This window comes from Hippichthys cyanospilos, chromosome 15 (genome assembly GCF_059441005.1).
Source record: "Hippichthys cyanospilos isolate Australia breed blue-spotted pipefish chromosome 15, RoL_Hcya_1.0, whole genome shotgun sequence".
In the NCBI taxonomy this organism is placed as follows: domain Eukaryota; kingdom Metazoa; phylum Chordata; class Actinopteri; order Syngnathiformes; family Syngnathidae; genus Hippichthys; species Hippichthys cyanospilos.
This window is the reverse complement of record NC_142383.1, coordinates 6,676,076-6,689,870: the sequence shown is the minus strand read 5'-3', so window position 1 is coordinate 6,689,870 and position 13,795 is coordinate 6,676,076. Positions and strand designations below refer to the sequence as shown.

General features: G+C 39.2%; 1 protein-coding gene across 3 annotated transcripts; it reads left to right on the top strand.

Annotated features, from left to right (window-relative positions):
• The first annotated feature begins 460 nt into the window (after positions 1–460).
• On the top strand, positions 461–13,794 carry LOC148411542 (uncharacterized). 3 transcript variants are annotated; one of them, XM_088435305.1, is made up of 11 exons: positions 463–717; positions 4,491–5,353; positions 5,465–5,715; positions 5,867–6,068; positions 6,144–6,950; positions 8,383–8,459; positions 9,055–9,229; positions 9,332–9,437; positions 9,512–9,558; positions 11,201–11,762; positions 11,989–13,794. In XM_088435305.1, the coding sequence occupies exons 2-11, from the start codon at positions 4,546–4,548 to the stop codon at positions 12,071–12,073; spliced, it is 3,120 nt and encodes a 1,039-aa protein (XP_088291431.1). In that variant the 5' UTR covers positions 463–717; positions 4,491–4,545; the 3' UTR covers positions 12,074–13,794. The 3 variants fall into 3 exon arrangements, with proteins under 3 accessions (XP_088291430.1, XP_088291429.1, XP_088291431.1); XM_088435304.1 differs by having other exon boundaries at positions 461–721; positions 4,491–5,715; XM_088435303.1 differs by having other exon boundaries at positions 462–717; positions 4,491–5,715.
• The last annotated feature ends 1 nt before the right edge of the window (position 13,795 follows it).

The following is a 13,795-nucleotide window of genomic DNA, read 5'->3' as shown; positions in this document are numbered from 1 at the left end:
CCTGCATGACCTAATGTAATCCAATACAAGTTATTAAAATAATAATTTTTAAAAGGTTACAAAAATGGTAATAGTTTTCAAATTTATTAGTTTGAATGTAAGGACTAATATACCACAAGTTTATCACCCACCCCCCACCCAAAAAAAATAAAAATAAAAATCTAGTTTCTTGCCACTAGGTGACAGGCTTAGCCAGCTTTATTTTTGTTTTGGACGTCCATTGGCATGTGGGGCTTCTGCGCGAGACATGCGTGCCTTTTAATAATTTTGAGATTGTTGTGTTTTCTGTTTAACCGCAATCGGCCGTAATATTAGCACAAGTAGTATATACGAAAAGAAAAAAACGTGTTATGAACTGCAGCCCTATTTTTTTCCAACTGTCTTAGAGACTGCAGTTCTTCTTTCCTCATTGGGTGACAGGTTAGTGACGTCACAGGTCCTCCAGCTGGCGATGGTGCCGGAGCTTCGGCGTGGAGGGGGGTCCGTCCGGTCCGTGGTGATGCAGTTTCACATTCGATGACTAAACCTTCATCTCCTTTGACTACAAAGTAACCTTCCATCTGGGATGTGCATTCGTCACTTAGGCGCTTTGTTTTCATTTGTGTATAAATAATTTAGGAAGGAAGCTGTTTTTTTTTTTCTTTTTTAATAGATGCTCCCACAAGAAAGTGACCCTAGTAGAAGAGAATGGAGGTGACTCGTGACTGAAAGCTCTTCGTAAGTATGTTTTATCTTTATGCTTGTTTTTCAAGTCACCTCGCTTGTTTTTATTTAAATGTGTTTGTGTTCTTGTTTTGATCTTGGTGGCACCACCACTGGCATCCTACATTTCTGTTTCTCCAACATTTAGCGTTTTTTTTTTTTTTTAATCCATATTCGGACTGAACCCTTAACCCTTGAGGCACCAGAGTGTTTGTAATATGACAATTTAAAAAGGTTGGAGCTTAATATTTTCAGGTGCCCTGAGAAGTGGAAGCTGTTGTAGAATCACCTCCTGTTGGTTTAATAGTAGGCAGATGCTCCAATACTTTTGTCGATAAACCTTCAGGCTCTGGCCTTCACAATTTAATGGTCCCGTTATGTTTTTTTTTTTTTTTTTTTAATAATAATATTATGTTCCACGTACCTCCACTAGTCTAAACACTAGTCTGGATTCTATTAATATAGTGTCCGTGGAATATGAATTGATTAGCAAAATCCATCCATTGTTTATATATATATATATATATATATGTACATATATATATACATATATATACATATATATATATATATATATATATATATATGTGTATATATATGTATATATATATATATATATATTTATATATATATATATGTGTGTGTGTATATATGTGTATATATATATATATATATATATATATATATATATATATATATATATATATATATATATATATATATATATATATATATATATATGTGTGTGTATATATGTATATATATGTATATGTGTGTGCTGATTGCAACCTTTACTTTCAAGTATCTGAACATATGGAGCTGTTTTCTTTTGAAAATGTCAAATCTTCTCCACGCCAACTTGCTCAAAACAGCCCGCGTTTTGCTATGTCTCACTACATTAGCGTCTTTGTTTCTATTGTTAGCTGTGTCTGCTGCTGCTGCTGGGTGCTTTGCATTTATGTGGTAGGGTAAAATTTAGCTGCTTCAATGGTAAGCAACCTCCGACTTACAAAAATTGCATATCTCTCTACTGTCATCAAAGGTAACATCAGGTCTTTTTTTTAAGTTAAATTTACCGATTTATCGGGTCAAAAAGTATCCACTTATGTCTTATGTTCTTCTTGGTGACCTTGGTTTTCCAACCCGATGCATAACAAACACAAACATGCAACATTTTATCTTTACCGTTGTGGAATCTGCCGCCAACCCTGCAGATTAACCCACTTTCTAAGGCTGCTATATGTGATCTCAGTTCTTGACAGTTGTCCGAACATGCTATTAGGTTGTTTACTCTTTGTTGCTATTGCATGGGTGTTTTTTTCCGCTTCTCTTGGAGGATTATCTCCATATGTTTACATAAATGATGCCCAGACAATGGAGACTTGATATTTTTTCCCCAATAGTTATACTGTATTTTTTATAGAGCTGTGATTCAGTTGCAAAGTGAATGCATACAGTGAATGTAAGTGTCACATAATGTAATTCTTAAGTGTTTGAGCTAATTCCCATTGTGTGTTTGTGTCGATGTCTAACTTGTCATTTTAAACAATGTAGTGGGTGAGGCTGGCATATGATAATTGGCTCATGAATTCTTCCAAGCAGCAAGTGGCTCGAGAAACACGTGACTAATAGTTCCTGTTCATGTTATTTTGTATACAATGATGTATTTTTCTCTTATTAGATCGATAATCAATACTTAGTCCAAACACTGGATTCTGATTAATATACTTACTAGAATCAATGCCTGTTTCTTTCATTTAGAACAAATCTCCTTGGGCAAAAATAAATCTCGGCCAGCTTTGACTCTTTAGCGTCTCTTTAACATCATTTGACGTTTTAGCGTGTGAACTGGATGTTTGAATGAATGCGTGTGAGTTTGCAGCGAACACACTTTTCCTCATAGCACTGCCGGCGAGAATTGTCTGCAGTGCCGCTGACCTACTTACACAGACTGCGAAAAGTAGAAGACAGAGATGCTGTGGTAGGATCAGTCTAAGAAGAAAAGGAGTTTGTTCATTCCAAGAGGTGGCCGCACTAAAGCATAGGATTTAGGATTTCAATGATTTCTCCTGCCTTCCTCCTTTGCTGAGATGCTGCTGCATGTGTACAATTTAAGAGGCTTTTGTTTCTCCAAAGAGGAAACTCCCTGGGCTGCTTCTCATGTTGCACACTCAAAATGCTTAGCGGCAAAGTGCATCTCATTGTTTGTCTGAATCATCATCACTCAAGTGTGCAGCAGGAAAATACCAACACGCACGCAAGCAACTTTTGCCCACCTAACACTACGTGTATGTAAGGATGAATTGTAAAATACACTATATTTTGTTTGATTCAAATGAATTAATACTTGTAATTATATAACATTTGATTTGACATCCAATAGCCCCAAACACAAACAAATTTGTATCAAACAGAAATCTTCATTTCCCTTAGCATTTGACCTAATTATGATCACGGATGAACTGGAGCCGATCCTAGCTGACTTTGAATGAGAGGCAAGTTATGCTCTGAATTGGTTGACAGTTTGTCGCAGAGCGCATACAGTGCACAAAACAACCACACCTATGGGCAATTTTTACATTTCAAAGAGCCTAACCTGCATGTTTTTGGAATGTAAAAAGAAACTGGAGTACCCACAGAACATTTGTGAGGAGAACATGCAAATTTTATATAGGAGGCCAGAGGTGAACTTTAAACAAAGAACCTCAGGACTATTAAATTGGAATGCTAACCGCTATTGCACTGTGCTTACTGAACCGTACTGTCGAGTTTATTTAGATTCAGTACAAGAGTTGCATTGTAAAGGAAACGTTCCAGAGCTGGCAGCTACATGCGAATAACGTGTTTATGTTTAGTGTGACAGCGGCTGATGTGCTCAAAAGAAGAACAGTTCTGTTCCTATGGCTGCCTTCTAACCCAAATTTCTAAGCAAAATGGAGACGTAGGCTATTGCTTAGGTCAAGTCCTAATTTCTGGAGGCCACAAATATAAAACGATCAAATGAAAAACGATAAGTACGGTAGCAACTCAGCAGACCAAGATTGGCAGGTTGATAATACATGGTTTATAGAGAATAATGTAAAATGAAAAAAATATATGGAAGCATAACTACATAAATTCCTCTGTAAGTATTTTAACCTGGAAATTGAATGTAAAATGGTTGTAATTGGCAATTCACACAAGAGGTGACCACTGCCAAAGTCAGACAATACTGAAAAAAACAAGTGAATTGAACTATTCAATTTGTGCTATTCATAACCTCCGAATGTGTGTACTGTATATTAGTGCTATAATCAAGAGCATACCAACAGAGACAAAGATGCTGAGATAAAATAGCTTGACCGAGACCAAGTCCATCTAGCAGAAAATTACAAAAACACCACAAAATGACCAGTATCTTTTTATTTTTTATTGCATTTGCAAAACAAACCAATTCTTCTATGTTGTTTTTGAATTGATACAATGAAATAAACCCCACATCTAAGCAAATGTGTCATTTCATGTCTGAAAAATGTCTCATTGATCACAGCAGTACCGGCCTGGTCTTGAGCAGTCTTCATCAAAAAATGCCAAGGCTGCTTAAAAATGATTACAGATTAAGATTAAAGATGCCTTCTATTCTGAGATAAGACCGAGACCAATCTTGAGATCGACAATAATAATGTACAGTCATAAAATGAAGACTCCCAGCATTATGCTTTTTTGTTTGAAAAATGAATCCAGACTTAATTAAGCATTAGTACCTGTTTTTCGCTTTACAAATGGCAGTCTGTTTTGTATGTTTGCAGAATTTAACTTCCACAACATGAGTGTAGTGGATATGATTCATCTGATTGGACCAGTATGATTGGCGCATCCAATCTCTCAGGGGACACCCTGATCGCATGCCACTTCCCGCTGCTTCCTCTTCCAGCCTGGCAACTTCCCGTCCAGGCCCTGTGCGGCTCAGCTAGGAGGCCAGGTTTCTCTGGTCTGCCACGGGCGGCATCCCTCCCAGAGCAAGACAGGATCAGCCAGGAGAATCCAATTGCTATCAGTCACAAGCCTTTTTCCAACAGTTTTGGTAGCCTCATCGAGGACCGAGTCGAGGAGGAGGAAGAGGATGGCACCAGCGACTGCATCTCGGCCTCTTCGCCGGAAGAAACTAAAAAGGACGATCTTCGACCCAGAGGTAATCAGCGCATGCACAACTCATTCCTTCCCAATCCAGACCTGGATGAGGACGACGAGGATAGCGATGGGGACAACCTTCACAAATACCATGAGGATTCATCTTTTGTGTTGCATGGGACTTCCAACTGGCAAAGAAGCCTCGATAATGATGCGACCCATGAGAACATGGACTGGGGCCATCAAGATGTACTGCATGTCAGCAGATCTGGTGTGATGGCACCTAATGGAATGCCTAATCACGTCTCCTGCTTTATCCACAACCAACATAAATCTTCCTCAGAATTGTTCCCCAATAACCAATGCCACTCCTATGCCAGTGACTCCTCCTGCAGCAGCTCCGATGGGATCCTGGTGAACTTCTGCACCATGTATAACCACAGCAACAACCCCGCTGTGCCTCATGACCTTAGCAGCCCGGCAGCTCACCCGTCCCCATCCTCCGCGGGATCTGTATTCCTCAACCTTCAACCTCTTCCGAGTGAGCGTGATGACCAAAGTGTGCACGTTCCTCTAGCCGAGGAGCTTTTCAAGACTTCTTCGTACTTGTCAACTCAAGATCTTGACTCAGACCGTACTCTTTACCCCATAGAGCATCAGCCTCCTCCGGGTCTCTCTTCTCTGGAGATGTCCGACCTGGAAACCTGTCTCAAAAGCCAAGCCGCTCTGGGCACTGGGACTAATCAGACGTACTACAAACTGGTGACTTGTGACCTTTTGTCCCAGTCACCAAGTGCAACCTGGTCCAACTTCACTAGCTCCCTTGAGGATAAGAGGATCAACGACCCTGACATCCACTTTGTCAGTCCTAAGACAAACGGACAAGTCCAAATAGAAATTCAAGTAAGGTTGAAACAAAATATCTGACTACCACTATCTAAGATTGTAGGAAACAAGTCGTTACTCTCTCAGCTAAGACTGAAAAATTAACAATGGGACTAATGCCGAAAAATAGCTACATATTCATCCAAATGTTCTATCTATTCTGTCTCAGGGTCAACGGAAGCAAGATATTCTGGCCCCGGATTTTCAGCTTGCCGGCACCTCCAGTGAGGAATCCCCCTCCAGGCCGAAAGACCACATCCAGAACCGATGCCACATACCATGTTTTCTTTGCTTCAACCATAGCTGTAAATGCCAAGACACAAGCAAGGAACATCTGTCATTAATCCAGGAACAATGTCTCCTTGAGAAAGGTAATGATAGAGCGTGACTTATGGGTAGGAGAACACGCTAGGGTAATAATGGAATACTTTTATTTTTTCATCTAGGAACAAGTTTGAGACCACAAAGACCAACATCTCTACCAATCCAGCCCATCGTGCTTCGTCCCAGTGACAAATGTCATACCAAGGCTCAGCAGCTGGGCTGTCTTGTTGAGCAATACATGAAACAAAAGAACAGCAAGAAGTCTGGGAAGTCCCAAACAAGCTTCAAACCTAATCCAAAGCTGTCATCTCTAAGTAACAATCGCTCAGTCTTTATGGAGGCTTGTTCCAGCTCTGACACCTGCTCCACTTGCACGCCAAGCCCAGACTGTATCAATCACCGAAACGGGTTGTTTCAGGCCCATCATAGTCCAAGGACATCCAAAACAAGTTCAAATGCAACTCAGACCAACTCAGAGTCCGGTCAGAATGGAACAAACCTCGAAACTGGTCCAGAATTCTTTTCAGGCCCGTGCCAGGCCAAGTTTGTTCGAATTCCTACCTACCAGGATCTTATAAGTCTGACATCCCCCAAGGAAAACTGTCAAAGTCCTGGTCAGTCCCATAACCAGAGCTTCTTTGAGTCCATATTCTCAGACTCCATAGGCCAAACCAACAACCCCTATCAAGCAAGCCCTCTTCTACCGACCCCTCAACCTCAAAGCTTTAGTTTTACAGCTGCACTCGCCTCCATGGCCCCTCTTTCCTCATTGGGTTCTCTGCTCTCATTCACTGCTCCTAGTCTACGACATCAGCAGACCCTTGAAGCTATCCATGACGAACCTCTGCTCCTGAGTGACAGACTGTCAACGGACCTTTCACCTGACTCATCTTATGAGTCTCTATCCATCAGTCATCTCCAGAGGAGAGGTGAGGGCGGCAACATCATGACTCTAAATGAAGTCAAAATTAGCATGAGTGATCTGACTTTTTTTTTGCGGGAATTGTCTGTCCGACGAGGAGCTCTTATGGAGAGGAGAAGGGAAAAAGCACTTTGCTTCAGTCGCTCCTTCAATGCCCTTAAGGGGTTTCCTCTCACACATGACCTATTTTTAACTCTCCCAGCACGGGATTGGCTGAGCCATCTGCTCGACGGCCTATGCGAGCGCACAGGAATGATACAATACAAACAGCACTAATGATTTATGATCTGCACCATCATTTAGAGCCAATTGCAATCTTTAATTATTGAAATTTGAGGCAAGCAAACAGGCAGAGGTTTGCAGTGTCCGTGATATGCCGTTGATGCAACGCAGCCCCGCAGGCGGCTCAGCATACATAAAGAATTCACCGTGACATTTGCAAAGACTAGCCAGCATGACGTGGTGAGAGAAAAGCTATTCTCACTTTTACAAAATGGCCCAGTTAGTGAGGAGAAAACCATATCCGTTGACTCATCACGGTGCCTTAGAAATGGTTTCATAAAATATGAGACATACATCTGCCAATAGCTACAAAGCTGTATTACTATCACTGAGATGCAACTTTGCAAATTTACCTGTCAGAATGTAACTTTTCCACTTTTCCTCTTCCTCATTTTCAACCGCCATATTAGGGAGGTTGACTGCATAATTCAAAACCAGACCAATTTTCTCTGCATGCCTGTGTTTGAATAACATTGATTCAAGTGCGAGATATGTATGAAAATGATTATATAATATATATATATATATATATATATATATATATATATATATATATATATATATATATATATATACAATTATATTTTGCCAAGCCCTCTCAATCATTTTACTGATTATTAATAAATTTGTTATCCATAAAATTTTTATCACCTATTACCTAAGCCTGTATCCTTTTTAACATTAACAAAAGAAAATGTAATACAGAGCAACTTTCAAACTGTTAATGACTTTTTACAGCATTTAAACGGGTTATAGCTTACTCTAAAACTGAAAAAAAAAAAAAAACCAAGTGCATCAAAGTGCCTGAAACTATTTGAGAAGCTCTAATTCAATATAGTATGCTTCCATGTAAGAGTAACAACGATGTTTGAACAAATGACGAGGACGAAAAAGAGCATATCCGGCAGTTATATCCATACATTGAAGTCGTGATGATGACGTACACAAATTAATATTCAGCTGTTTCAAAAAAATACATGTTGAAGGAATGGAACCAGTACTTCCGCTATTACGTCTTTTCATTAGCCATTGTGATTTTTGGCCACAGTTTTAGGAACAAATTATTTAAAAAATGTAACCATTATAAAGATACAGATTTTCAAAATGCATTGTTGTGTTTGTAACGCTGTTTACAGCTGATTGATGTTTGTGTACAGGTTTACTTAGGGCTGTGAGCAGGGCAGTGGACCTAATCATAGCTCATTTTGGAAACAGCAGAGATCCAGAAGAAAAGGTGATTTTGTTGTTTGCATTCAAACACACCAATGCATGGAGTGTACGAGAGAACTTTGTAAGATATACTGTAGTACAAAACGTCTACCATTCCAGTCAAAGCTCCATTAAGCTTAACGACAACCTCTAACAATTCTTTAACAAAATGCTTTTGTCATAACAACAATACCATGTGTAAAGAAGAACAGGCATTAATGCCATATTTTGTCATGTTAATTCTATATTTTATTGGAATGTGAAAAGACTGAAATATATCCTTCTTGCTATCTTTTTGTACCTAATACTGCTAAAATCTAAAATGCACAAAAAACTGCCAAATAAAAGGCTAAAATGGGATGGATAACTGGTTAAATGGATAAATGATGACAGTTAATTATGTCATTAGTGTTTCCTTACATCTTGAAGTAATTTATTTAGGCACTATCTGGCTTCAACTAGATTATCCCTTCAAATAGTTTGCCAGCATGCCGCTAGCTTTGGAAAACTAAGCTGCTACAGTCATTTTGCGCAGCATTAATTTACTCAACACTTTGCAGACATGAATTCAGAACTTTCCAAAAGCTTCCTACATACGGATATTACTCTTTGCATTACAGATGCGTCTAGGTAACAGCTATCTGAGTGCCATGATGGCCAGCCTGGTCCTGGATCACTTGTGTCCAGCCATCCAGAATATTCTAGAAGACGGCCTCAGAGATCACAAATTAGACGTTGTCATCGGCCAGCGTCGTAACTCCTCTTGGACCGTTGTGGAAATCTCCACCAAACCAGGTCATTTACAGTATGACTATGACTAGTATGACTATGTTAGAATGAGTTTGTTTTTTGTTTTTTTCAATTATGACCAACTATTCTTCCCATTGATGTGAACAGGTCCATCCACCAAGCATCTCAACAGCCTAGTCTGTAAAATCATCAAGTGTCCACCGCTCAACAGTCACAGCATGAGGCTGAAGGCCTTCATTATGGGCCTACTTAAGTGAGTTTTTTTTTTTTGCAATCGACATTCCAAAGCTTCAGATGGCATTCACAAATCCCCTCAACCTCTTTCAGCTTAAGAGCTTTGGAATTCTGGCTCAGTCACCTACACAGTCAAACAGGTGAGTCTGCATTCAACGTTTATTACTCTGCCATGAACCAGTATGTGACCTTCTCAAATTCTTCATTTCTTGTATATTTTCCACACTCACTACAGTGGGTAGCTATTCATGTTGTATCATCTATATCAGCGGTTATTGACCTTTTTTCTGATGCCCTAGGGGAATAAGCACCTTCAAAAAATGGATGGATGTACCCCCTTTGAATTTTTTTATTTTTCAGTGAAGTATCTCATAGCCAGCCCAAAGCCTTTTGGGAGGAAAATAAGACTTAAAAGGATGACATCCATGTCTAATTTGTTTAACTTGGGAGTTACATTTGTGGTGGTATCTCAGCAACTCCAGAAGATAGATACTTTAACACAATCTGTTTCATTGCTGGCTCGTCTGATGAAAAATTGCATCAATAATGACGATGCATGCCTGTATAAAACTTAAAATGAAAGTGTGTAACATATTGCAAGAGTCATAACACAATTTTGCTATACATTGCTTCATGTTCCAGTTGTTTTGCTCTTAAATTGAAAAGATAAATCAACTGTTCCTTTCATGGTATTTAAAGCATTAAATTAGATTTGCTGATGCCTGCAGAAACCCTGTTAAACTCTCATGTACACCACAAATTTCCTTCATTTACCGCCAGGGGAATCCTTATAAGTGCTGATCTAGGCTATAATAAATAAAGGGTTTAATGCAATGTCCTATGAGGGCTAACCTGCTGCAACCGGTAGAAATGTACAAACACAGGAATGAGGCGAACAAACTAATAAAGCAAAGGCAAAAAGGCAAACTTATTACAAAATAAGACACAAAAAAAACAATATTTAATATGCATTATTATTGTAATGCATATTAAACAAATGTAACAAATGTAAATATTAAAAACAACACAAAGAAAAAGTTTTTGACATATTTAATTTCACTTGGTTGGTGTCATTTATTAAGAGGGGAAAAAAATATTCTAATCTACCTGACCATTTTTGAAGATTTTCGGGCGTCAACGGCCTTAAAAAAACAAGCTCATACAAAGCCACAAGTGTTGCGATGTTGGACAACTTCTGTGATTAAGTTTTCATTCGTATCCAGTTATTTTCTGTACATTATTAGACAGAACATTTTGGTGACTGTTTTTTTCAGTCTGTGACCTCATTTCTCACTGCCAGTCCCAAGGTACTGCTCGTATTAATATTTTAAGACATACTGCAAACAGAATAGCCAAAACGAGAGAGGCTAACTGCTAGTCTGATTCACCATGAGTTTATTTTGGGATTTTGCTGCCCTACAGGCATAGTCTGTCTATGTCAGAAAACGGTCAAGTACCGAAAATTATCTTATTGGTAGACGAGATGATAAAAAGAAGTCAATTTCCTCTTCAAACGGAAAGAATGCGCAGTAGAAAAGCAGACTAGTCGCCTAATTTGTTCAACCCGTCTTCCATTATTTTCAGTAAAAGTGATTTATGCAAAGTGACAGTAGTCATCCTGCTCCACTTTCATCATCATATGAGTGACATAAATTTGCAAAACAGCTAAAAAATTTCAGAGGTTGACTATCATCCTGCAATGAATTGTACGTTTTTGTTGTACTTTGATGTTAAAAAGTCAAACATGCACTATTTGTCAGCCACGTCTCTCTGTTTGCACAGATGTGGTGACTTCACACTACCACGGTTGGGGCTTCCTGTCTATGTCGCTGGGTCGATGTCGACCTTTGTTTCAGGAGCTTCTGCTTCTCCTGCAGCCTCTGTCCGTCTTGCCCTTTGAGCTAGACTTGCTACTTGAGCCCAGATTGTTACGTAATGGACAACCGTGCCCAATGGGAGAGTGTGTTTCCCCCGCTCCGCTCTTCGCCAGCATCACAGGCCACCAGAGCAATGGGCATCTACGAGACGGTTCCCCAAATCCAGCTTTTAAGGAGAAGAAATGTGAAATGATGCCAATCAGCAGGAGCCAGGTGGTTTTAGCTTCTGTTCCAGAATGGAGGAACTTGGGTGAAAGCGTGGTGGAAGGGACTGGTAACAGCCAGAGTTGCCTTGATTCCGGACCCCCAGTGAGAATGGACTGCCGGAAAATTGAGAAAGACAATCACACCACAGCCAGTGCCCAGGGTGAGAGACCCAGCCAGGGTGGACTGCGCTGGGCCAAACTTTTTGGAGCTGCAAATCCTTCCACCAGGCTGCAGACGACTTCACAGAGTCAAGTTAAAGGGTAAGTCCTTGTGTGTTACCTTGAAGCACCGAGATAAAGTCCACTCCTGAAGTGGACACTGATTGACTGCTATTGTGTTTGGCAATGAAAGGCAAAAATGAAAGAGCATATGAAAGTTTCCGGCCCGGAAGCATAATTTTGCTTGTCACTCACAAAATTCCCACCATATTTCTTCAATCTATGTTCCTTCTCAATCTAGATTTTTCCCAATTGTGATTTTCCCCAGGTGTCATCGTCCATCCCAGTGGCTGCATCTGGACAGATCACACCTCGGACTCCTGACTCAATCTATAAGGTCATTAAAGCCCTGAGACATTTCACACTGACAAGGACTGCTGAGAGACTTTTTCACAATAAGTCTTCCAGTGCATGCTACAGCTAAGAACACACACACACACACACACACACACACACACACAGCACTCAGCCATTCCGCTGCACTAATCACAGAGAACACGAATAACAAGATTAACAGCTTTGGCAGCCTCACTCATCAAGGATCGGCTCTACTTAAATCCAAGCTGAGCCGGCTATTAAAAAGTGCATCATTAAATTTATGTTTCGGCTTGTGAAAGGTTGAAACTCGACAGACAAACTGACTCATAACTCTTACATTTGTGTATGTGTGTGTGTGTTTTTTTAATCTGTCGATAGAAGTGGGGGGCAAACCCAGTCAGGAATGAAAAAGATGTCATTTTCTATATTAAAAATATCCAATGATATGGCTTTAAAACAACTGACGAGTTAGAATTATCCAGAGTCATGCATCAATGTAAGTGATGACACTAATGGCACAACCAAAGAACTAAACACATTTAGCGCTCGTTTTTCTGTCAAGGATTTGGTTGCTTGTCATTACAGGTCTGTCATCTAATCTGTATATTTGGTGTTCTTTTTGCGGTGTCATTATAGTCTAAAATCAATGTACTGTAAATCCTGTGAAAAAGAACATGCATCCTGGCTAAATTTCTGTACTTCTGTACTTGTACTAATTCTGTCTCAACAGTTGAACAGTCACATTTCATTTCATATGGTCGTTGATTTATTAAACTGAGGTGCTAATCATAATTTTTAGTCGCCGTACTCTCAATGGAAATTGTGTTGCTAATGCTAACAATTCACTTCAGATAAATTTCAGTCTGAAATATCTGTCATCAATTTGATTCCTCATTGTAAGGTGGCAGTCATCTAATCTCTTGTTTAGATTGTTGTTATTTAAATGCTCCCATTATTATCCAAAATGATCATCGTAAAATCACTGATGACGGTCATGCTAACAAAAGTGTTTTCAATTATTTTCTGGTATCTTTTAAGTATTGTGGTCGGTTTAGCTAGTCAATAATCACATTTGTTTTTATCAATCAGTCAATCAGTTGGATTATTGATTGATTTTATATTGTTAATGTGAAGCCAGCTGGATGTGTCTCCCGTAAGCAGTCTATTAATTATAATAACCATTTTGTCATATTTGGCCATTTGGATACATTTGTTTTGCTTTTTCACGCAATATACTTTCAGCTTTTCCCTTCAGTCATCATTGCAGCGAACAAGTAGGATATTCGCATAGGATAATGTTGATTTTTATTATTTTCCTTCACAATATAAAACATATCCAAGTAAATCACTATTGCATATGTCATGGTTCAAGTCGTGTGTTTATAACTGTTAAGATGATTCCTTGCATGTTTTTCCTCCATATTTACATGCTGATGCCTACATACAGGAAAACAAGATCACCTAACGTGGTACTGTATCGACAGTATATTTTTGTAGATGGGTTAAATTTGGAAACGGTCCAATGGAGATAAATTTGTGTGAAATCCTCTGGTATACAATAGTAAGCCATATTGTAAACTATGTTGCTACGATAGACTTCTTTTCCAACGAGAAGTGTAAATACACAAACGGAGACTTGTGAAGTAACCTGCAATAATCAATGGAATGGTGTGATGTGTGAGAAATGATTAAAATGTTGGAATGCATCTTTAATGTCCAAAGACAATCATTTAAATAAAACAGTAGCATATATGTAT

Coding starts and splice junctions, on each gene's coding strand:
- LOC148411542 (XM_088435304.1), top strand. CDS start 4,546: ATGATTGGCGCATCCAATCTCTCAGGGGACACCCTGATCGCATGCCAC. Junction 6,951..8,382: donor CAGTCATCTCCAGAGGAGAG/GTGAGGGCGGCA, acceptor GTTTGTGTACAG/GTTTACTTAGGGCTGTGAGC. Junction 8,460..9,054: donor GCAGAGATCCAGAAGAAAAG/GTGATTTTGTTG, acceptor TTTGCATTACAG/ATGCGTCTAGGTAACAGCTA.